The sequence below is a fragment of the Mugil cephalus genome, chromosome 3, assembly GCF_022458985.1.
Source record: "Mugil cephalus isolate CIBA_MC_2020 chromosome 3, CIBA_Mcephalus_1.1, whole genome shotgun sequence".
Lineage (NCBI taxonomy): Eukaryota > Metazoa > Chordata > Actinopteri > Mugiliformes > Mugilidae > Mugil > Mugil cephalus.
Window position 1 is genome coordinate 27581029 of NC_061772.1, and position 24765 is coordinate 27605793.

General features: G+C 42.3%; 1 protein-coding gene across 1 annotated transcript in view; it reads left to right on the top strand.

Moving 5' to 3' along the window:
* Window positions 1-1754: 1754 nt before the first annotated feature.
* lgr4 (leucine-rich repeat containing G protein-coupled receptor 4) overlaps window positions 1755-24765 on the top strand; it is a 34150-nt gene continuing 11139 nt past the window's right edge. Inside the window, exons 1-6 of the mRNA XM_047581068.1 lie at window positions 1755-2648; window positions 11592-11663; window positions 17164-17235; window positions 18248-18319; window positions 22682-22897; window positions 24166-24237. Of these exons, the coding sequence (XP_047437024.1) occupies window positions 2467-2648; window positions 11592-11663; window positions 17164-17235; window positions 18248-18319; window positions 22682-22897; window positions 24166-24237 (686 nt within the window). The 5' untranslated portion in view covers window positions 1755-2466. The remainder of the gene's footprint in view (window positions 2649-11591; window positions 11664-17163; window positions 17236-18247; window positions 18320-22681; window positions 22898-24165; window positions 24238-24765) is intronic.

Genomic DNA, 24765 nt, shown 5'->3' on the forward strand with positions numbered 1-24765 from the left:
GATAGCTGTGTCTGACTCTATTGTGTGATTGTTGTTTTAAAGTCTTCTCTGTCTTGGGACTACGGCTGAAAATTAGCATTTGTGCTAAGTCCGGTACATTTACACTGATGGCTAATATCTATCTACCCTCATAACTATTCGTCACATAAATAAATCATACAAAAGCGATAATTCAACTGTAGGATAGCTTTCACAGAAAATCTCAGGGAACAGATTAGACCTGCTCCAGTCTTCCTGCTTGTTCATTCAGCTCTTCGTTCTCTGTGCTTTCCTGCGTGTGGTGGGTTAAAACTAACAAGGAGGTGAACGGTAACCCTGAAACAACAACATGTAATCCTCTCATTGCACGGTGTAGCACAAAGTATTAGTCCCTGCATTCTTGTGGGAGCTAGTTTATCCTTAATCTCCTCCCCCTTTCTGAGATTAAAAAAAAAGCCATGTGCATTTCTTAATGTTTTATTTTTTGTACATTTATGCCACAAACAACCTTTTCAATTAGTGTGTGAACAAGGATGCGGGTCAAACTGGTGCCGTGCAAAGGCAACATACCTGTAAGTCCAGAATTAAAGTCACCCGAAGCTAATTTATTAGTTGTGTTTCTCACTGTGCAGTTGTTGTTTTATTTTGAAACGTGCAGGGGTGTGAACGTTGCAACACAAAAATTTAAGGAAATTTGTATATTAGGGAGCATCTGATGAGTCCAAGGAGTCAAAAGGAACCATTCATACACCTACCTACATACTGTACGCTGCATTGAGCTACAGCTGCAGCTTTGAGGAGAAAAACGAGTCTTGCAGCAGAAGGTTTTGCCCCCACAGAGTCCTGATGTCAACGTTAGCCGTGAAGTTAGCCTAGTGTTGTAGGAAAAGGTGACTAAAAGTCACACAAGGACTGTGGAAAGTTGAGGAGGCCTGGAAATCTGTGCACAAGTGAATGTAGGACAAACAGTACTTCTGCTCAAACTAAAATCCTGAAAACTATCAATAACCCATGCCCTCTTTATTCGTCCCTTAAAATAATCATGTTAACTTGCACTTTTTTTTATCCATTTATGTGAAAAGCATCATCTTAGACTATGCATAACATTACATGTGCATACTTGATGTGATCTTCACTGAACTCTGTACATTGTTTATCCCGGTTTGGTCACAACACCTCATTATGTTGTTGGACCGGAAAACTTGCAGACTCAGAATTAACTGTCACCGGCTTTATGTTTGCCAGTGTGCAGTTATTAGGGTATTTTGCACGCAGGTGTGTGGATGTTGCAACACACCGGTAAGCGCTTAAGGCAGTTTATATGTTACAAGTGAATGTAGGATGAACATTATTTTGACTTGCAGAGAATTTTGCACGTTAAACTTTCAACTGTCGTCAAGTTTTTGGCATCCTGTGCTAAACTGCAATTCATGCTTTTACTCTGTTTTGCTCATTTTTTTTTAATGCTATTTGCATTTATTTATTCATTGTGTCTCATAAATAAAGCCTAATGTTCCTGTGTTATTTTGCAGGTGTGCACACATTGCACCACATTCGTAAAAGTTTCAGCCACTTCACTGTTATGCTCCCGTGCAGTTTCCCTCCATACGTTTTGCGGGAGCACATTTAACCTGCCCAGTTTTTTTTTTTTTGGTGCATCTTTGTGTGCAGTGTGGTTTGCACACCCTGACGCTGCGGTGCAGGTTTTTTCCGTGTCGCACGCACACGCACGCACGCACACACGCGCACACGCAGGCCGTGCCGTGCCGTGCCGTGCTGTTCCGTGCCGGGCCGGGCCCAGTGCTGCTGCAGGTTGTCCGGTAGGGTGCCTGCCGAGCTGCAAGCATGCTTGTTGATGTCAGGAGCAGAGAGAGAGGAGGGGAACGTGAGGAATGGCTGAAAGCTGACGGTGAGCTCCTGCAAGGAAACGAAAAAAAAAAAAAGAGAAAGAAGAAGAAACACCGCGATTTTCCGGCGTGTGGCTTGAGCTCGATGTCTTAACCGGTCATTAGCGACGCATTTATTATTATTATTATCACTATTATTTTAATGGGACAGCGAAAACGCAAAAAAACGCAAGGTAGGCTGCCGCTCCTGTCGCTGCTACTTTATTTTCACGGACTGAGAAAAAAAACGACAACACGGTGTTGAGAAATGTTTCGCAGCAAGGTGAACGGCTCGTCCTCGACGGTGGTGGTGCTGCTGGTGCTGCTGGTGCTGGTGGCGGTAGCGTTTTAAGCCTTGCTCCGGACTCCCCGAGCTCCAGGCTCCGGACTCCCCGAGCTCCAGGCTCCGGGCTCCGGTCGCGCTAGCCCCCGGCCGGGCTCCACCGAACCAAGCCACATGAGAAGCCGACGTCCGGAGTGAGATTCAGCCCACAAACAAAAGCCACCCTCCCCTTCCTCTCCTTACCTATTTTTTCCTCTTTTTTTTTAATTTTTATGTATTTATTATTTTTTGTACTCGCTTAAAAGGACAAAAAAGAAAATGCGTTCGGGTTTGTTTTGGATGTGCTTGTGGTGTTTCCTTCGTCCCGTCGCCGCCGGTCAAGGGCAGTCGACGGCCGTGTGCTCGCCCTCATGCAGCTGCGATGAAGATGGGGGTGCAGACTGCTCCGGGAGGGGACTGACCACCGTCCCGTCCGGGCTCGGTACTTTCACCTACTACCTGTAAGTACTAACAAAACATCCAGGAACCATACACATATGTATTATATATGTATATGTATATATAAAAAAAACCAAACTCATCCATGCACTTAAATGCATCACCATAAAGACCCTTGTGTGGGGATGTTGTTGTGTTTACGTAGCAAGTGAATGATGGTGCGTTCGACATCACTGGGTAAAGTTTCCACAAATAGCTCCCCTCCTGAGCAAATGTCCCGGTGGAGATGTTTGGTTGCGTTTTTCAGCCTTATTTGATACCAATAAAGGCTTCTAAACTCCCCTGCCAATTCATTAGGTACGCTGTTGGTAATATCTAATGCTTGGGGGAAAAGAAAGAGCCGCAGCTTAGTTTGTGTCCGATTCAACAACTTTAATCAAGAATGTGCACCATGTTGACATAGCTTACACACTTTTTTTTTTGCATTTGTTTTTGGTCTTATTGTGGCAGAACACACACAATAACTCTCACTTGCCAGTTCTTTACTAAAAGCCACATGTCAGACAGCAGCCTGGCTCAAAATCTCAAAGGGTTTGGTGTTCATCACTTGTTTGAACTTACAGAGAGGGCTATTGATTCAACTGTGCTTTCATTTTGGGGACTTCCATTTGGAGTTCAGTCGTATTCTGCGTGTGCCGGCACACGTTTCTGTTATTTTGTGCGCTATGCTAAGTGACAAACGCTTTTGTGTTTAGTTCAATTCACTTTACCATCACCATGAACTACATCCTCCGTATTGATCATTACCACCTTTCTTGCTCTGTTGCAAAATCAACTGAGCATTATACTAGTCACGAAGGGGGATTTAGTGCAGTGCTGTCGTGGTGGAAGGCGTTTATTTCTCACTCGTGTACCTAATGAACTGGCAAATGAGTGCAAATAACTTAAAACTCTCAAGACAAGTGCGAGTGGTTCGGTTTATCTTTACAGGTGAAGCTTGAGAAGTTGTTACCTTCCTTTTTTGGCGTTGGCAGACTCACAACGATATTAAATCAACGCATCTTGTGTTCACGTCTTGGTTGACATGAACAGCTCATGATTAAACCTGTTATCTTTGTAATTCACTTTTGTCTTTAGCTTAGTCAACGAGTCAAATCACAGAGCTGCAGAAAACCAATTGGCAGCTATGCTCAATGAATCATTTAAACTGTTTTTGTTAAAGACAAAAGGTGTATTTTGTGCCTGTAGGTTTGCAAATGGACTAATTTTACTGTCAGCTGAATATTTTTGAGTTTTCCACACTTGCATACGTAAGCGATTTCACCTATTTGCCAGCTTGGACTTCTGGTAACCGAGCCTGCGGTTCCTAAAGTGTGAAAACAAAGGTTTCTGAATGACTTGATTCCTCCCACAAACAGTCTACAATTAAAAAATAAACCGATAAAACCTCCCATCTGACAGCCTGGTATCAGGGGATGTTGAGCACTGTTAATTGACGAATGATGTCAACATGTTGATGAGGTTTTTCTCTATTTTATAACCAGGACGATTAACCCTGATTGCGATCTCCGGCTGTAATCTCTTAAAGTCTGATTGTCACCTGTAGTCCAGTCCAGCAGCTGGGTGTATCTTTGGAAGTACTTTTGTAAATCTTTATCGACCAGATAAGCATTTACATTTATTATTTCCTCAGCTGGGTCTGTATTACTTCTCTGTGTGAAAGTTGAAAGCTGTGGTTGGTGCGGTGGTTTGGCTCTCGTATTTTCGCGGTATCTTGCCTCACAAAAGTAACTTTCAAAGAATTAACCTGCAGCTACGTAGCTACTAAAAAACATAGCTTGTGAATTTCACCCAAAGGTCAAATCACAGAGTTATGTACTGAGGTCATAAATGAAGCGCTCATTTGTGTGAGGAATGCATAAGTGATTGCCAACATGTATGTTTGGTGCATAGAGATTCGTTAAACATCTGAGAGTTTAACTGCTGCTTCGAGTCGTTGCGCTCATCTCTCAGGAAAAGCCGAGTAAATGGGCTCCAGGTAGATTAAGTCTGAACGTAAGTGGTGCAGATACAGTTGATGATTGCCCTGTGTCGAAACGGTTACACAACGTCTCGGTTAATCACAAACTAAAGTAACCACCTCTGACTGTGCTCCCTCCAAAAACAAATAGAAGTAATTATGTTGGAGCGCTCGCCTACTCAAAATGTGCTCGGGAACGTAACCTGCAGTGCGCGTCCTGAAGGTTGAACAGTTTGCTTCGGTTAGTGGAAACCTCTCTGCTGCTTTCGCTCCCTTGTTAAAAATGTTGGCCCGAGCCTCGCTACACAAGAACCAACAGCGTGCCACTTGAAATCGCATTGTTAAGAAAGTGTGAGGTAAACTAAACAGAGGAAGTGCGTGCATGTAGGTTTAGGCCTTGTGCTCACAGCTCGAGAACTTGAGTTTATTGCTGACGTCTCGATCGGGGCATGAAGCAGTGTTTTCGCAGAGCGATATCGTTGGACTCGCTGTCGAGTTTTCTGCGTAAATTAGGGAACGAGCGTGTTGTTTTTTAAGATTGTGTCCCAGTATGTTCTCGGAGTCGGCCCCTTGCACGTAGTAACCCAAACGCTCCGTGGCAGGTTTTAAACACTAAACTGCTTAATGGATTCGCTTTACACTCCTAAAAGTATGTGAAAGGTTGTTTGTCCCTCTCTCTGTCCTTCTCTCATTTGTTCTCCTGGTCTCTTGAACTTTAGTTGTCCTCTCCCACTCCCTCTGTCTTTTGTATGTGGAGTAGTGGGGTTAGGGATCATGATGGATTAGCGAGACGTATCGCAGCTGCAAGGGCTCCTTCTCCCGAGGCTAATGCACCCACAATGCTCTGCTCATGTGTAAAGGAAGAATCTCGTGTTTTGTCATCGCAAGATTTGAAGTTTGTCTGTTGTTGTTGTTGTTTGAATCGATGGGGTGGCACATAGAGTGAAAAAGAAAACAGTGCAAACCTGCTAGAAAGGTGAAGTCAGGTGTGTAGAGTTAAAAAAACCAAACAATGATACTTGGATTTAGTGCCCGAAGGCGAAGAACTTACACCATTACAAAGCCACAGAGTGTGTTAGATTATTGTTGTGTATCTACTGTTGACTTGTAGAAGGAAAAAAAAAAAAAAAAAACTTGGTGAAGCCTGCAGATTTCTTGCAGTAAATTATATGACAGTGTTGGCGTGGACTCTTACCTACAGCCCAGAGGGGCTTAAATTCTGGCTTCTGTAATGGAAACAGCCCTGTCACAGAAAAAGCAGATGAGGAAAAAAAAAAAAAAAAAAAAAGGATGAGGCCCCTCAGCCAGAAACAAAGCAAACACTCCTTGTGGTGGTATGTAGTTTACCTGTCACTGACTCTCTGCATAGGTTTCATTTTTAGGGCCTGATGTCTGCAGGAGCTCTTGTGCATGGAGGTGGTGGTGGAGGTGGTGTTTGTGTTGCAGCTACCTCGGATCCTTTCAAGAGCGTGAATTAGACTTAGAGTTGAAAACGGAGGGGTAATGTCGGGGGTCTTGCACTCTGCTGGTGGAGCTCGCCGGCTTCACCGCTGGTGCCCTCAATCCATTTTTAACTGAATGATACTTTTGTTCTTGGTCAGCAGAGGTGAAAGGAGCCAGTCAGTGGTTCCCGCTCCCCAAACAGGATGAGCGGTAGATGGGAGAATATTAAGGCTCCCTCCCCTCTCAGAGTCCTCTGCCCTGTTCTCCTTTCACATTTTCACGTTTCCCCTAATGCTAATGACCAGTTTTTAAGAAAATACATTTTGGTGCAAGCTTTAAAAATCCTGTGCTTTAGGCTTTTGACTGAAGTCATGTTTTTTTGTTTTTTTTTATGTATTTTTAATGTTTGGCTGTATTAATAAGCAAAATCTTTGGATAATCTAGTTAATTTTTAACTACGAGTATAAATGCTGGAAAGATGGAAAAGTGGAGTATTGGGGGAGGATGTGAAGGAGTAAAAACTATGGCTAACGACTGGGATAGAAGTGTTTGGCCACAGATTGTTAATGTTTTTGAAAGTTATTATTAAAGTACCCGACAAAGCAAAACTGAATTCATTCAAACTGAACCCGTGTTTTACATCCTCAGCATCAGTGATAGTATATTTAGATATGAAGTACCTCATAGTAAAACGACCATTGACTGTTTATACTGTGGACAAACCCATCGTGACGTCACCCATCGAAAATGAAACCTGAAGTGGGCGGAGCCTGCGGTCGCCATGTTGGATGAGCTTTACTCCATCCACACTCGGATGCTCCAAATATGGACATGAGGTTGAACGTTGCAGACCCGCCCACGCACCTCTCTGCTACCTGTAAGCGCAGGCTACCGCCTGTCACCCAAAGTGGGAACTCTACTAATTATGCAGGATTTTAAACCTCAATAAAAAATAAAGGAATGAGTAAGCAAGAACTTCACGCCCCATACAGTTGTCATGAAATGGTTTTCTTTAAAATCAGGCTGTAAACATGTCTAATAATGCTTTAAAGTTGGGCTTTTTAACATGGGGGTCTATGGGGATTTGTTCCCTTTTGGAGCCTCAAGTGGCCACTTGTTGAACTGCAGCTCTTTGCACGTCCACATGGGCTTCATCGCTCAGACCTGGAAGTTGACGCGTGGTTCTGACTGACTTTTGATCAGGCAACCAAGGCTTTTTTTTTTTTAAACGATTGAATTGGATTGAACTCATAGCCAAGACCGATGTTTTACACTTGTTTTACGGCTGCTGTAAACTGTAAACATTAAAGAACACGACTAAATCTGAAGTAGAGATGCCCTGATCTGTATCAGGAGATCGGTACATGGGCATTTTTAGCAAAACTTCCTCTTCGCTGGCTAGCGTCAAAGCTGCCAAAGAAGAAGAAGAAGAAGAGAAAGACTGCTACTTTTTCTATTCATATACAGTCAGTGCTTTTAATAGTGGTTTGTTGGCGTCAAAACTACCAAAAATCAAAGTAGAAGAAGTGGAGCCACTCTTTGGACGTCGTCTACATGAGTTGGTAGTAGGACTTGATCCTGATCATAACCCCCCAAAAAAAGACAAACACTCAAAGGTTTCACCGAAACAACAACAACAAACACCGAACGCTGTGTTTAAAAGAAGAGAAGCGTTTCCTCAAGGCAGAAAATATTCCAGGGAGGCTTACGGAGTCAGACCAGCCCTTTTCTTTAGCGCAGGTTTGCTGGAGCCGAGGCATGAGCTACCCTCTCCTCGCTACATTAGCTTTGACAGCCCCATTCACTGGACTTAATCCATGCTGCACACATGGTCTAGAAAAATAAGGAAGATAAGAAAAGTCTTTATGAATCTCCAGGGAAGGACATTTTGTTTATTTAAGATCGAATCAGGACTCGAGTCGACCGATACTTATTATTAAAAGATCAGTATCAGGTCGGGGGACAAACGGCTAGATTGGGACGTCCCTCTACTGAAGGAACTTTACTGAACTGAGACGGGATTTCTGTTGTGCAATAATAGTAATTATAATAAAAATAAAAATGTGCTTCGTTCCTTCTATTAAACAGACACAATAATTAAATACTTGACCACGCTAACTACATTTTTAGCCCCCGTCTTTAGCATCTTGTCACGGGCAGCTCAAAAGAGACAACTTTCAGGTTGATGTGGAGTAAAAAGCTGTTATGTGGGTCAGTGTGATGTTCAGTAATGGCTCAGAAACATGTTCATTTAAAAGGTTTCATCAACTGAACATTTCTCTGCTGCCTGGATGTAGGTCTACCTCGTGTTTGCACGTTATTTGATGAAGAGAACCACATAAACGAATAGGTTAAAGTGGAATTTAGATATTTTGATCAACCGTCTAAAACCCAGAAGATTGTCAGACTTTTCGACGATATAAAACATTTAACTGAAAAACAGACGAGTGGATGAGTCGCCAGCCTAACGGTAGAAACGTTTTGGTTTAATTATCTGTGGCTTGGCTAATGGAGTACACTGATCCTTACAGAAAAGGGGAATTAATTAGTGTTTGAGTTTCCAATGTGTAAAGAAACCACTGAGTGGGTGACCTCCTCAAACCGCTGAATAACCTCATCAGGAAACATTTCTATTTTCCATTTAATTAGCTGTCTACTAGTAGATTCATATGTGAAACTTGGACATAACCCACATGCTTATTTTTATTACTTTACTCTGATTTAGTAGCTGTAACCTGTTCAGTTTAACCACCACCAGTCTGCAAAGTTACTAAACTGCACCAGGTCTGTTACAAGTTCATGTAACAGACCGTGTGTTTCACCTTTACTGCAGAATTAAAAGAAATTTCGAGAAATTAGAATTAAGGGCTTTGGCGTCGTCTTCACCGTTCACAAGTTGGCACTCGTGTGCTCTATTAAAAATAATGTGACCCATTCAGCTTTTCTATGGCCTATGGTATGACACTGAATCCCATAATGACGACTGTGGGCAGAACCCTTTGTCTGGGTTCCACTGTGTTTTGTAACATGCATGTTGGATTTGATTTTTTTACGAGACCACAGGATCTTTTTTTTTTCTGGGAAGTGTGCTGCCATTCAGGCTCGACTTGTGAAGCGATGCACTCGTGTTCTTCCGGTGAAGCTTTTCATGGGAACCAGCGAGCGTCACTTTTAGTTGTGTTGCAGTCGTTGGCTTACCTCAAAGTCCTGTAACGCTGCCTAGGCAAGGCAACCGGATTTTTTGCTGGGAGGGACCTGTATTAGCCACGGCGTCATTAATCCCAATAATTTAGAAGGTAGTTTCACAGTTTAACACAGAGGTCTTCAACGGTTTTCAGGCCGAGGACACGAACTGATGGGGAGATTAAGTAGGAACCCCCCCTACCTGTGCTATTTATAAATATACATTATCATTATCATTTTGCATTCAGCATTTAACCTTATATCCCTTTACTAAAATATGTTGGATTCATGTTAATGTACATTTAAAGAACTTTAAATTTGTGGGAGGAAATTACAAAAAATATATAAAAAATGTCTAATCAATCAAAGATTTTGCGACCCCCTATGGGTCTCGGACCCCCTGTTGAAGACAGATAAGATTTATCTGTTGTTCTAAGTTACCGTGCAGCATGTACGACCAGTATGCGTGAATGTGGCCCGTCAGACTCCGCTTAAAATCTGAGTCTGGAGTTTGAACGTGCCGTCGCCTCTGGCTGCAGATTTATGCCTATTTTGCTGTTTACTTTCTGTGGATAGTCGTCGTTTCGTCGAACCCATCGTGTGTTTTACTTGAAGCCGCGTCAAAGAAGCGCTGAGTCGGGCCCAGGCTGCGACCGTAAACCTGTCCTGAGAAACGTCTGCGGAAAGATTTGGTGCGTGTTGCCTGCAGATGTTTCGAGACAAATCTTAAAGGTTTAGAACAAGCGTGGAAGTTTACAGATTAATGTATGTTTTTTTTTTATTTAAAACTTTTCTTCATGGTTCCACATTAGCAGCCATATATCCCACATCTCTGAGAGCGTCTCGCACCGTTTTCAGATTATTATTTTGCCGCTTAGAATGAAGCCAAAATGGCACATGGGATAAGAATTTACACAGACCTGTTTGTGGAAGCGTTTAGGCTTGTCACCATTTATCACAGCTGCATTTTTAGTGTCCTCTTCAATCTGTCTTAGCGGGGACAGGCCAGGACCTTGATGAGCAAAGCAGCCAGACGCAGAGGGAGGGGAGGAAGTGTGATAGAGCCCTGCAGGCCTCCCATGCTCCCCGGCCCTGCATGTGGTTTCAGACCAGTCAACAGCCAGTGGAAGATTTAGTCAAACGGTTTAAAATGTGGTTATGGATGCATCCATTTGACCAGCAGCGGTTGCAGAACTCCACCAGAAATGTTGTCGGGGGAAGGAAAAGAACCACAATAAAGGGGGGTTGTTGATGGAACTGTTGTTGTAGCTGCATAGTCTACGTAGTAATTGGATAAGCAGGTAAGTGGAGATGGGACATAGGTCGCGGGGATGATGAGGGTTCTGTCAGGACCCGCCTTTTAAGGCTTCTGTGCAAGTGTGTGTGTGTGTGTGTGTGTGTGTGTGTGTATTTGGGTCTGCAGAGGAAGGGCAATATGATCCTTGTAGGATTCAGGGGCCCACACACAAGGTCCGAGAGAGATCTGGCAGCGAAATTCAAGATGGCCAGATGGAGAGTGAAAGGGGAGGGAGGGAGGGAAGGGCTGCATGGGGGCTCTTCACTCGTGAATCCCGGATGTTTTTTTTTTTTTTTTTTTTTTTTTTTTTGTTGTAAGTCCTGATTGTGCCATCTCTCCACATGTGGCATCCAGGGGGATTTTTCTTTGAAGCAGGTTTGTGAATTCTTAATCAAGATTAGGGTAGACCAGACCCGAATGCATTCTTGTCCCCCTTTCCTTTCCTTTTTTTTTTTTTACTGCGACAGCCCCCTTTTTTACTTTTTGATGCCAGTTATATAACTGTACTACTTTCCCTAAAGCCATAATGTGCTTTTTTTAAAGTTATAATTATGGATATGTAAACACATACTGTATACTCGCATTAGGTTTAGGTGGGGAAGCGAATCAAGTCTTGTGTGCATATTTTTCATGCTGCTACATGCCTATCTTTACTTGTTGATTTGAAAAATGAAGATCCCCGGGGCTAAAGAGAAGGGCTTTTTCAGGCCTTTTTTTTTTTTTTTTTTGTTGAGGTTACACTCATGCAGGCGCAGTCAGAGTCGGGATCAGTAACGCAACTACCCCATTGTTCGAATATATAAATATACACACATATATGCAGTTACCGCTGTAGTCAGAAATCTTATCGTTGTCATAGATTGATTGCATTTTCCTATACTTCATTTGGTGGAATAAACCTTTATACACAGATTATTTATGTAGAGACATCATGAGGAATGAGTTTCTTATAAATAGCTCTGGGGATAATTAGAGTTAAATGAAGACGTGAAAGAGCACAAAAGAGTTCTTCTGTGAAATCATATATTTTTCTTTTCTTTCTTTCTTTCTTTTTTTCCACAGTGACCTGAGCATGAACAACATCACCGAGCTCCCTGCATACGTATTCAAGAACTTCCCGTATCTGGAGGAACTGTGAGTACATGCCTTTCTTTCTCTGTCCCGTTAATGATGTATTTACTCTGTGCGGCGTTGACATGAGGGCTGCTCTGTATGTGACACGCACCTGGGTGTTTGAGTTTGTACCCTGTTAAAAAAAAAAAAAAAAAAGACGTACACACCATGCCTTTCCTCTCTCGGCTGAGGAACATAAGTATACCATTACATGAGGCATTGAGTCACTCATCGTTCATGAATTGAACGAGGGCGGTTATAAAAGGCGCGGTGAGGCTCAATTAAGGAGGCGAGGTGAGACTACGTGTATTGAAGCAGCGACCACGTGACATCCTGTGTGGATTTTATTTATTTATTTTTTTTTGCTTTTAAGGGGATTATCAAGGGTGGCAGCGGCTACATCTACGCTCCGGGGCTTTGCGGAGCGGCGTACATCTAATCTTAGGCGACTGTTGTTTCTTCGCTCTTTAAATACTCCTCTGTCTGGCTCGTAGCTGCTGGGAGTCAGAGATTAGAATCTGTCTACCTGATATCAGGTAACGCGCGGCCTTGTGAGCGCAGAATGACCAGTGAGTGATCGTACTCCAGCGGGTTCCAGCTCCACTTGGCTTTTTTACGGGGGCGGGGGTTTGGGGGGTTGGGGGGGCTGGGGGGGTTGGGGTTGGGGTTGTGCATCTTTCAGCTGGGCCGAGTCTTCGCCCTCTTCTTTTCATACGCCACTCCAATCTGCTTTGTTGAAAGGCAATTTACTTTTCATCGTATTGTGTGGGGAGGAATGCGAGGCAGGAAGGAAGAGGGCAAAACAATGGTTTCCATGGTAACAAGGCTAAAAAACCCACCCAGTCTTGCTGCTGCTGCTGCTTCTTCTTCTTCTTCTTCTTCTTCTTCTTCTTCTTTCTCGTCTCAGATCATCAGAGCTGATGGACTGTCTTTTTTTTTAAAGTATATGTAAAGCAAAGGTATTTTGATTGACATAACCCTTTAGCTCATTTGTGTGTTTGTGTAACCTTTTCCTGGGAACAAATCAGCAGGCTTGTCTCGGTGAACTTCGCTGGATGACTTTTCCGCTCTAGGGTTGCGGTATTGTCAGTGAACCAGAGCATGAGCCCTAGGGGCAAGAACAGCCAAAAAAAAAAAAAGGGAGGGGGTGCAGACCATCTTCATATCTTCATACAGGAACGGGAGCGGAGGCGAGGGAGGAATATTCCCTCCTTCTTAGTCACGCAATCTCCTCCACTCTTTTTTTCTTTCTTGCCAAAGGCACAACAAAGCTGAACAGACGTGATGACAGAAGTATTTTCTGTCTCCTTTGCAGTTTGTTTATATTGAAAGCAACCTGTGAATGATGGGCGCTCTGTGCAGTTTATCATCAGGTGATTGCTGACTCGGGTCCGTTTGGGACAGTTTGTTGACAGAAAGCTTAAAACGTTAATTGTATTTCTTTTTATTTTTTTTGTTTCATTCATGTTTTTAATTTTAGGTTAATGCAGCTGCTCTGTGAAGTGATTTTTGAATTAAACAGTTCTAATCTTTAATGTGTCATAAATGCATCTGCATGATAATCTGTAATAGTCTCAATAGTATAATTAATATAATGAGGATGAATAATGCCGATACAAATGTTATGATATTGAGTTACGAGTTGGAAGAGTGATTCTGTGATGGCTCGTTGTGGTGGTGCCTCTAAATATATTTCACAATTACACCAATCAGCCACAACATTAAAACCACTGACAGGAGAAGTAAACATCATGTGACAACAGAGGGGATGAATGTGATGTCACAGCAAGTGACGTCTCCATGGTTACGGCCACCGAGTGGTAAAAAGTGACAGTTGAACGTGGAGATTAGCAGCATTAGCTTGAATCATAGACTTTAATAGCGTCTGAATTGTGAAATGAATTTAAAAACAGTGAAAAGCTGTCGTGTGATTGACTGAACCAGCAGATTTGAAAAGCAGTCAGAGATGTATTTATACAGATATCTGCCAAAAAGAAAAGAGAAGTAAATGTATCGGTGCATTAGAAGAAATAACTGGAATCCAGACACAGAAACCTGGTGTTGTGGTTCATATTTAGTGTCAGGTATTAATATTAATTTATGTTGTATTTTTTGATGAATTCAAACCTTAAGATACTTCTTAAGTTCCGATCTGGAGGGCTGTCAGATAAGGTTGTGGATATTGTTGTTTTGTCGTTGTTACGGCCGACAATAATTATTTCAGTTCCTACAATAAATAACAATAAAACAATAAAGAGAATATTTACGATCACTCCTCGTCATCCTTTTAAGGTCCGGTTGAACTCTACAGTATTATATGGCTAATGTTACTTCTCACTAGTACGTTAGCATCTTTTATTTAGCTGCATTTATCATAACTGATCATAACTTAAACTAACTTAAACTAACTTAAGCTGAGGCTAATACACTTAGTTCATATGGATCATTGTTGAGTCCAGTTGTCCTTAGTTTGATCTGATAATCCACATTGCATACGCAATGCACTCAATGCAATGTTCTGCTGGGAATTCATTCATGTGTAGCACCCACCAAGACCAGACCAGACACCCCCCACAAAAAACGGTTTAGAAACAACAAAACAACAACAAATATAAAGAGCAGCACAAGGTGTTGACCTGGCCTCCAAATTCTCCAAATCTCAAACTGATCATGTATCTGTGGGATGATCCACAGAGGCCCCTGTAGCATCAAACGTTGTACGTTACATATGTGGGGGCATGTTGTGGGGGAGGGGTCATTGTTTGGATTTACATATTTCCCAAAATAGAAAGCTGAATTATATTGTTATCATAGAAGTTGTGGTCCAAATATTTTCTCGCAAGTAAGCAAACTGTGAATGAATTCCTGTCAGACTGGCACGGTTTAGTTTGTCTTTTGTGAATTTAATGTTGACAAAGGTAGACATGTGGGAGTGGTGTTGCACAAGGAGAGGATTTAGCTTTTCCTCAGTGCAATCCATCAAAGCCTCGGGGGACGCGCCGAATCCGCTGAGAGATGGAAACAGTAGGAGAAGCTCTTTATGTTGTGAAACCTGAAGGTTATGTAGGAGTTTGCTTGCAGTGATTAGCGGGTTGTGACAGTTGCCACAAGTTCATTCAATTCATTAGTCATATTAAATTAGCCACGCTGGTCACTATCTGAACGGGAGTTACTCAACAACTTCATTCAGGATTCATGTCAGACGTTGTGGGCGTTCGTACGCATGTGACAACTTGTGCTTCAGTCAAAACTAAAACTCGTCTTTTTTAGGGAAGGAATTTAAAACCTAATTTGTAAAGGCTTTCGCTGAGATACCTTTTTGACAAATTGTAGCCGAGTAGAGACGTTAACGCTCGTTGGAGACGTAGCTGTAATGTTTCACCAGGGCATAAAAACAACATGTGTAGCGTCACCAATCAAAGCCCATAAAGATCCTTCACAATGTTCTGTGTCTTTGCCCCAAAATGAGGTTAAAAACTTTGTGTAATGTTTTATAATATCAGCTTCATATATGTGATCAGTCAGTACGTTTACATGCACGTGAAAATAAGAAATTATTTCCTTAATCCTACTTTTACTGGACAACTTAAGTGCACACCCAGATAATGCGACTGGAAATCAATTTTCCCCGACGTGTATACGCCTTAGTCGGAGTTAAACTAGACAACGTGTGCGCACATGCTTCACAACCGCTGCACTGGCTTATGACCATGAAACAAAACCATCTAAGAAAGCCGGTCTCAGAAGAAGAAGATAAACAGAGCCGGTAGAAGAACCACCTGAGGGATAGCGCCATCTTATCTGCACCAGAAGTAGTGCACAAGATTAAAAAAGCGGAACTATTATCCACCTTGTTGTTGTGTGAATGACTCCAGTTGTTTGTTATAGGACGTAATATGTCAAACGGAAAGGAGGCCGTATTAACCCGCTGATAAGACGCATATCGCCACCTAGTGTGGAGGAGGAGGAGCACATGTTCCCGTCAGTTATTCTATTTTCTCTGCTGCATGTAAACTGGGACAACGACCACATACAGAAAGTAGAATTTCAAGTATAGCTCCATTAAGCTGTGCATGTAAACCCTCTGAGCGTCTCTGTCCAGGCCTGACGTCAGTGCTTTTGTATAAGTGTGATGCTAGTTCAAGTCGCATTTAGCCAAGAAAAACAGTGGTAGTGCTCTAACAGGTACAAGAAGACTGTTTGCACCTGCTCCTGTCACTGAACCCATTGTGAAACTCAACTGTGTGTTTGCGCCAATGCATCGGCGCAGTTTGCTTCCTGGTCTGTCTGTTTAAAAGCTGGTGATTGGCTTTTTGGAGGGAAAAGTTGAATATGTGTCACGCAACATCATGAGCTGTTGCCATAGATCCCCATTCAGGACATGGTGCACAGTGCTTCTCCTCCTTACAACGTCTTTACCTAAACATCCCATAATCGATCATTGCTTTCTGCAGAGGTTAGGAAATGGCTTCCGCTGCAGGCCGCTGTTCTCTTGCACTGTTCAATAAAATCTAATGCACGGGTCTTCAAACTCGAAGCGGTGACTTGTTTTTGTGAAGTATTTATAGAGGCACTAAAATAATGAAACATTTGGTGGGTTGCTCTGTGGAACCTGCACCACAGACGATTAATTATTCATTTTGTTTTACTAAGGACGGTTGTCGAGGGCCGTTCTTACGTTTGCAGTAAAAAAAAGAAAAGCAGAGGAGCGACCCTTGAATTCAGTGAACTATGAGGCATTAAAAAAAACAAAAGAGAAGTGGTCTTCTAGCACGGCCAACCTCGACTCTCAGACTCTCACTCAGCAGCTCTTGTTGCAGGGAATTCAGCCTGGCCTGACTCACATTGCAGAGTGATAAATCTGTTGCTAATCTCTCAGGCCAGATAGTATACTTGGGCTCTGTGTTCCAGCCAGTCTGTCCCATGCTTATTTACACCCATATTTCCTATACACTTCCTGTTCCCAACAGGAAAGGGAGGCGTCCCCCTCGGTCACAAATAATTCACACGAGGCCCAGAGCAGCTGTCTGATGATAAATGTGACAAAGACGGAGCGTTTAGGGGGAATAGAGGTTATATTCACGCACACTGCTTGTGTTGGCCTCAGAGAGGTGAATTATTTTTTCACTCTCTCCAAAGGGAGCACTGAATAGCGATGGTTGGGGGGCTCGGGGAAAGGGATCTAACAGGGGTGAGGGGGGGGTGGGGGACATATCCAGGAACAGCTCTAATCTCTTGTGGGTGACAGACGAAGTGACAACAGGCCGTGGCACAGACACATGTCCTTGACACCCCGGGCCCCGTGTTCAGCTCGGGAGCTGGAACCTAATCTGCTGAGACGCTGGATGTGGAGAAATTCTCAACCCGGGCGCTTTGCTCCGCTCAGAAAAATCACCGCGTGTGTGCAGCCTGTGTCACAGTGCTCTCATTTATTTCGCTGAAATGCCTCAAGCTTTTGAACGTTTGACATCATTTTTTTTTTTTATTTACTGTTTTTTTTTTTTTTCCTTCTTTCACTCAGACGACTTGCAGGGAATGACCTGTCATTCATCCACCCTGAAGCCATGTCTGGACTGCATCAGCTCAAAGTCCTGTAAGCATGCACCCTCACTGCCAATGTCAACACATGCACGCACACAAACACACACTTGTGGGCGCAACGGTGTGAAGTTTTCCACACTGGGACAGAGGGAGCACACATATTACAGTTTGGGGTAACACTGTGGGGGGGGGAGGCACCTTAGACATTCACTCAGAATAGATTATTATAATTGCAGATTTCAGCCCTTAACTCCAGCTGTGACTTTCTGTGAGAACCTCCAGCAGAGAAGTGCACAAAGCTTTATTAAAAAAACAAAAAAACGTTCTGCACGATTTACATCACGCAGCAAAACCTAGTACACACAAAGCTCTGCTGTGTTATTTGTGCACCGAGTCTAAAGGGCAAAGTCCTGTTGATCTACAGGTGAGACTGAAAATAGACGCATAGAGGCGTTGTGTATGCTCTGGACATGGGGTGATTTGTTGTTTTTTGTCTTCATGTGCAGCAGGTAAAGGAAATAAAACTCAGTTTTTGCAAATACTGTAACTTACCTCCAAGTGGACGAGCGTTGCACAAGACTGTGAGACCACGTCACTGTAAACGTCTCCGTCCATACGCTGCAGTTCTGCTGAAGGCCTTGACAGAAAGACACATGATAGAGATTTAACCTGCCAACGTGATGATGAGACAATGTGACCGGTCACATAAAAAAACTAAATCTGTTACAAAATTCAACTTACTTGACTTAAAACATTATGTTTTGTATTGATCACGTGTAATTAATGGCACAACTCAAACAGAATATGCAAAAAAAAAAAAAAAAGAAGAGTTAGATGACTTATTACTATTATTGTGTTGAAATATCTTCATCATCTTGGCAACTATTTGTGGTCTTCGCTGTCTGTAGTTGTCTGTATTTGGTCTGGAAAACTCCATGAGGAGTCACCGTGGAGCCACATAAAACACTCAGAGGACGAGTGCAGTTAACGTCCACGTGATGTTTTAGGTTTCACCGTGCAAGAAAAAGTTGTTGAGTTTGAATTTTGCCTTTTTTAAACTTCAGGATGCTCCAGAATAATCAGCTGAAGACTGTTCCCAGCGCGGCACTGAAGAACCTTCACTCTCTGCAGTCTCTGTAAGTCGTCTGCATCAACACACACTCAAAAGGGAATGAATGACTGTATGTGAGGTGTAGTCTCCTTTAAAAACTCCTCCTATCCTGCATTTATTCATACCAAATACTTTATTTATGTATTTTTTTTGTGTTATAATATGAATTTTTAATGTAGCGGGTATATTTGATTACACAGCGTTACACAACCCTGCACCACGAGACCATTTTCAACGTGTCACTGAGAAGTGTGGTAAAGATAGAAAGGTCCGAAAAATGAAGCGACAGAACAAGAAGACTTGTGCCAAAAAATGGTGACCAGACGTCCCCGATTTCTGGGGACAGTCCCCATGTTTGATGGCTAAAGCTGTCCCTGAAAATGTCCCTAATTTTAGCTTTTTATGAATGAGGAACAAAAGTGTTGTGCGCAGACTACAGTTATTACGGTAGCTGGTCACACTGCTATTGACATCACAGACATATTTGACAAGGTAAATGAAACTGTAATTGCCCCGGTTTCATTTCATTTCGTCTTCGTAACATTTAATTCTTTCTTTTTTATTTTATTTTTTTATGTCTCAGCTATAAATGTCCAGATTTCCACATCAGCAGTCAGCGCTAACGCGGGGCCATGTAAACCTGTTTTACTACTAGTGAGGGATTAAGTTTACAATATTTACTCATCACGACAATAAAATAGTCCATCCTTAGTCAATCTACTGCTTTAAATCCTCCTCAGCTAGTAGAAAATGTTGTGAACATGTGATTATGCATTAAAAAAAATACCGTAATATACTGTGATATATACTTTTGGTCATACCACCCAGTCCTACACAGTGATATTTCAGAAACTGTCACCAAACTGTTTGGATATTTAATCTGAAGAATGCAGAATGCAAACTTGTCTGATATGAACTGTGATCTATGGTTTATCTTTTTGCTGATGGAACGACCAAAGCTGCTGCTGCTGCACAGCGATAGACGCTCATGTTCATGTGTTGACACAAAAAAAAAAAAAAAAATCCCCTGCTATGGCAATCTCAGCTGCTATGACAATATAACCCATGTTTGTGAGCTATCTTTATAAGTTTCAGGTGATAAGGCAGGTATTTTTCCCTGAATATCTGGACAGGAAGATAACGCCGCAGTCGTCAACAATATTACGGCAGAAGAGTTTATCTACTCGCGTATGAAAAGATCTAAACGTTTGGTACTGAAAATTTGCCAAACAAATGTATGCAAAAATGAGTTTAATGACAACAGTTGAGCTTTTGGTCGGAGGCTGTCATTGACGGACAGAGACGTTGAATGTTGGGCTACTGTAAGATGGCGATGCGTTGTGTAATAGCAGCGCCGACGTAAGCGAATGTAGCTTATTCAGCAGGTCTGCGGCTCCGTCGCTCTAATGGCCGCCGCCCGAGCTGTTAGTCCGTTCACAGTTCCTTATCTTATCTCTGCTGTCACTACTAAATTTCCTTTTTATTAAGACCATAGCTTTATTTGTGCCACCTCCCTCCGTTGCTGTGTCTTTGAATCTGACAGGAGGCTAATGGAGGAAGCGATCCAGCTGGAGAAATGTGCTAAAAAATTCAAACCATCATCACTCCTCCGTGTCCCTCCCCTTGTCCTTCGCCTTTTTTTTTTTTTTTTTTTTCCATTTCTCTTCTTTCTTTATAACAGATGTCTTTTCTCTGTGGGGGTTTTAAGGTCCGTAGCTCAAGTAATGCTTTGGCAGAGCGAGGACTCGGTTTGTATTAAGCCTCAGAGAGCTAAATGTCAATCAAGACTGTTTTTCTTCCAGCTCAGACACTTGAGGAATTTTGAGGGAGGGTGAGACACACTGTTAGGTTAGGGAGGATAGCAGGAGAGGAAAATGGCACGGTGATAGTGAAAAGAACACTTGTGTATTCATATGAATTTTCTCTCTCTTTTTTTTTTTTTTTTTTGCCACCAAACTATTGGTGAATTCATTCATTAAATTCTCAGCTTTGGTTTCCGCAGCGCGTAGCATATTCGGCATATCAGCGCAACCAGACAACACAAGCTCGTATATGTGGCAGTGACGTGGCAGTCTGCCATGTCTCAGTCCACGGCCGGCAGTCACAAGGTTTTAGTAATGACCACAGAATCAGATGAGTCCTGTTTGCAGTCTGCGAGGTTCTTCAGATCTGGAGGGCTTGTCACTGTGAACTTGAACCTGGTTGAAGTGATGTAATAATATTATTTAAACGCCTTTTAGCTCGTTTCGCTTTCTTAATGCTCGACAAGAGTCACAAAGACATTTTAAATAAGTTACGAAGTAAAAACAACCAATCACGTACATGCACACACACTAATGAGTCATGGCTTCGTCATGTGGCACCAGGCCAACAGTCACATAACCATACACCGATCAGCCACAACATTAAGACCACTTGACACACTGACCACTTTTAAATCCCATCTCAAAACCCACCGACCCTGACTGAGTCTTTAAACTACAGCTTTTATCGTAGTTTTTAATGCTTTTTTTTTTAAAATGCTTTGTGCATTTTCACCCCGTCTTACTCTGCACGGTGCCCTTAGGTGAAAATAACATGTTCATGTAACATGTTTGGCTGGGAAACTTTTGTACCTGACATTCATTCATGTGGAGGAGGTTACTTAGACATGTGGCACCCACTTAGACCAGACCAGACCAGACCAGGCCATAAAAATAAAACCAGTCAGACCACATAAAAGGTACAGAGCTGTGTGTATGCAAAATAATGTATAAATGCAAAGATAAAAAAAAGGGGCATAATGTGAGATACACATAGTAAAAGCTCATTTAAACCTCTGAAGGTAAACTTTTAAGCTTCTATTTTTATTTTCCCTTGATAAAATGTACATTACCACGTCTTTGGCTGTGCTTAATAGCTTCTGTGCAAAAAGGAGAGAGTTCACCCGATGGAGAAATGAAATGCAAACATGTGGCTCCGCTAATTAGGTAGTGACCAACTGACAATACCAAAAAAAAAAAAAATGTAAAATTTATAATTTTATGTGGGTAGAGCACAGTAAACTCTGGATGGAAGCAAACAGTACGACTTTAACGAGTCCAAGATTCAAGTTTACTTTATTGATCCCTGCAGAGAAAATCTTGTTTTGTTCAGTTATTTTATTCAGGTGATCAAGAGAGAAGAAAAACATGTATGAATGAGACATGAGAATAAAGTATGAGTAAGATAAACAAAAAATGTCCAATTTACTTATAATATACAGCGAATAAAACATTTGTTTCTCAGCATCAATTATCTAAAGTCTCTTCTGTGCAAAGATCAATGTACAAAGAACTTAAATTAAACAGTAATGATAATAGTGAAATAAAATGAAATAAAGTAGCTGTTGATCGACGCTGACTGTCACATTTTCCAAGATAAATACCATCATATAAACGAGATGGAGAATATGAAATGTTTGTCGACCGTTCATGACTACACAACGTGTATAACAATCAAACTAACATGTTTCCTTACATTTCCTTTACATTCTGGCTGTAAATGTTCTTTTAAATGTAAACTTTGAATTGGTTTCTTTGTTCATTTTGTCCCATAAACTGATTCCTTTCATAGAAACACGACGTTGTCTTGTTTTTCAGGCCCTGATGATGATGTAGCCTCTGGTAGCTACATGCACATAATAGACACACAACATAACAGAATCCTGAACACATCCATATCATAACAAAGCATCTAGAATGTGACTCATAGGGGCTCCTCAGGTGGTCGTCCCACATGAGAAACATTCAGCAGAAACGATGAATGAAGTAACACAAACAAATTCAAAGAAGAAGAAAAATAATTCATAGTTTCAAAAGGGAAATGGAAGAATTTAAAGGAGTGGAAGAGACAAAATTAAATATTATGCAAGTGGATGGATTACAAATTTGTAATGCACAACTGGTCCAATAAAAGACGTGTTGTTTGCTCCTGGAATGAATTAACACTGGTGCAGTTTCTAATGTGAGCTGGTGACAAGATCCAATAACAAGGACCCGGATATCTAACTAAAAACTATGAGAAAGTGGTCCTGAAAAAATGATTTGTATTGAAACGATGTATTTGGGACTTGAACTGAAATGAACAGGTCGGAGGCAGCAACACAAGTTTACAGAAAGTTTACATCAAAAAGTAGGAGGATGCATGTTGATTGAAACAATGGAGCTAGAAAGTGTTGGAGAGTGTTTTCATTTTGAAATAAAGTGTCTCTTAAAAGTACTTGACCAAGATCATGGTGTAATAAAGATGGATGATGAATCTAGTTAGAAATAACAACAATATCTTCGTTTCTGTCTTATCGGAGGCTCAGTGTCTTTTCGTGTCTGTCTCACTGATCTTTGATTCGTCTGCCGTCGCCTCCCTGCAGCCGCCTGGACGCCAACCACATAACGACGGTACCAGACGACAGCTTCGAAGGCCTCCAGCAGCTGCGCCACCTCTGGCTGGACGACAACAACCTGACGGAGGTCCCCATCCGCTCTCTGACGTACCAGGCCAACCTTCAGGCCCTGACGCTGGCGCTCAACCGCATCCCGTACATACCAGACAACGCCTTCGCAAACCTCACCAGTCTAGTTGTGCTGTAAGTTGTAACCTCACGTGTACGTGGTATTTTTTCCTGCACCTCTAAACAAAAAAATAAAAGAGAGATGGTAAAAGAATTAATTAGCCGCGTTGTGAAGCCGTGGACGGCTTCTTTCTAGAAAAAAAAAAAAACACAACACTGTGTGAGTTGTGTGTCTCCACAGCACAGCCTGGAGGAGTTTGCATGGACCTATTCACCAAACGCAGCAGCAGGACCAACCTGCTGGTGCAGTTTTTTTTTAAAAGCGTAATTAACCGGGTGCACTCGCGCTCGTGTTTACCAGGACGACCCGAGGCGGCGTCTGAAGCGGTGGAAGTCTCAGGGTGTTAAGATCAGGACGCGTCTTCGCCCCGAAATGCCAACACATGTCAGTTTTTTTGACGGCGTGACAATAGTTTCACGCCGCTGTGTGTAATCAGCGATTTAGAGGGAGATGTGTAGAATAAATAAATGTGCTGCCAGCGCTCCCGTTTGGAAAGAAGGAAGTTGTGGTTCGATTTTCTACGTCCATATATCGATGCAAATTACCTCTCCTTGTGCTCGGCTCCGGCTCCGAACGTATCCTCAGAGCGACTGCAAATCAGATTACAAAGGCAAACACACTGCAGCGTTTATTTCCACAGCTTACGGTTAATAAGTCAACAAAACAGGCTGCTGCTCAAGGCCCGCTCTTGTGTTTTTTTTGTTTTTTTTGTTTCTTTTTTTTTTTTGCGTGCAGCCGCTTTTACAGTGAAATTCGCCCTTGGGGTTTGAATTTGAATGTTAATAAAATTTTGAACAAGTTGCTCGACTCTGAGCGGCGCGGATGCGGAATCCAGATCGCCTCGTTGTTTCATGTATGGAGGGAAACACTAAAACCTTCCATGACAGGAGCTTGTGCAAAAAATACGTGGCGCGTTACGAATCTGTGGGATTCTTCCAAGCTTTTTCTTCTTCTTCTTCTTCGTCTTCTTGTTTTTTTTCCACTGCTGCTGTTATACATTCACACAAACACACGTGCATGCACACACGCATTGAGTGGTATTGCGGCAGGGTTAGTATAAACACATCAGGGTAAACAGGAAGACCTTGAATCTATTAGGCAAGTAAAGCCTCGTGCATGTCCACATAGAGCACAGACACCTAATTCACTGCCAGTGTTTGGAGAACGTTTCATAAAGATACAGTTTAAAAAAGCAGATAAAAACCCACGGTTGATGTGAAAGAAACATTTTTTTTTATCTGTCCTGGTATGCACCATCTCACAGATGCTTTTCCTTTTCCAGGCATCTTCACAATAACAGAATCAAGGAGATAGGAGACAACTGTTTCTCCGGCCTCGTGAACCTGGAGACGCTGTAAGTGCACAGTAGTGCAGGAGCGGTTGTGTGCGTATATATATATGTGTGTGTGTGTGTGTGTGTACCAGTTTGAATGTGTTTGTGCTCATGTTTGTGTGTGCGAACAGGTCCCCCCGCCCACCTCCAACTCCAATCCTCCAGACATCATTGTGTTCACTTCCTCCTTTAATTGCTCTAGGATAAATAGAGCAAAGTACATGATGCTTATCAAATCTGCCCTCCCACTGTTCACTTCCTCCTGCGACAGCCATGAAAAGTCTTTTAGTGGCGGCCTTACCTAACGGCTACTGTGCAGCACACGAGGCCGCGGCAGGGAACTGGAGATGACACTTTTTTTATATATATATATATATATATATATTTATATATATGTTCTTAATCCCCAATTGATAAATTTGAAAATGAAGCGTGTGTTGCTGCTCAGTCTGACCTTTTAATTTGTCGACGTATATTGATGTAACACTGTGGCCTCTGTAAAGGCTTCTGGTCTGTGAGAGCTGGGACAGGAAGGTTTGATGAGGATTT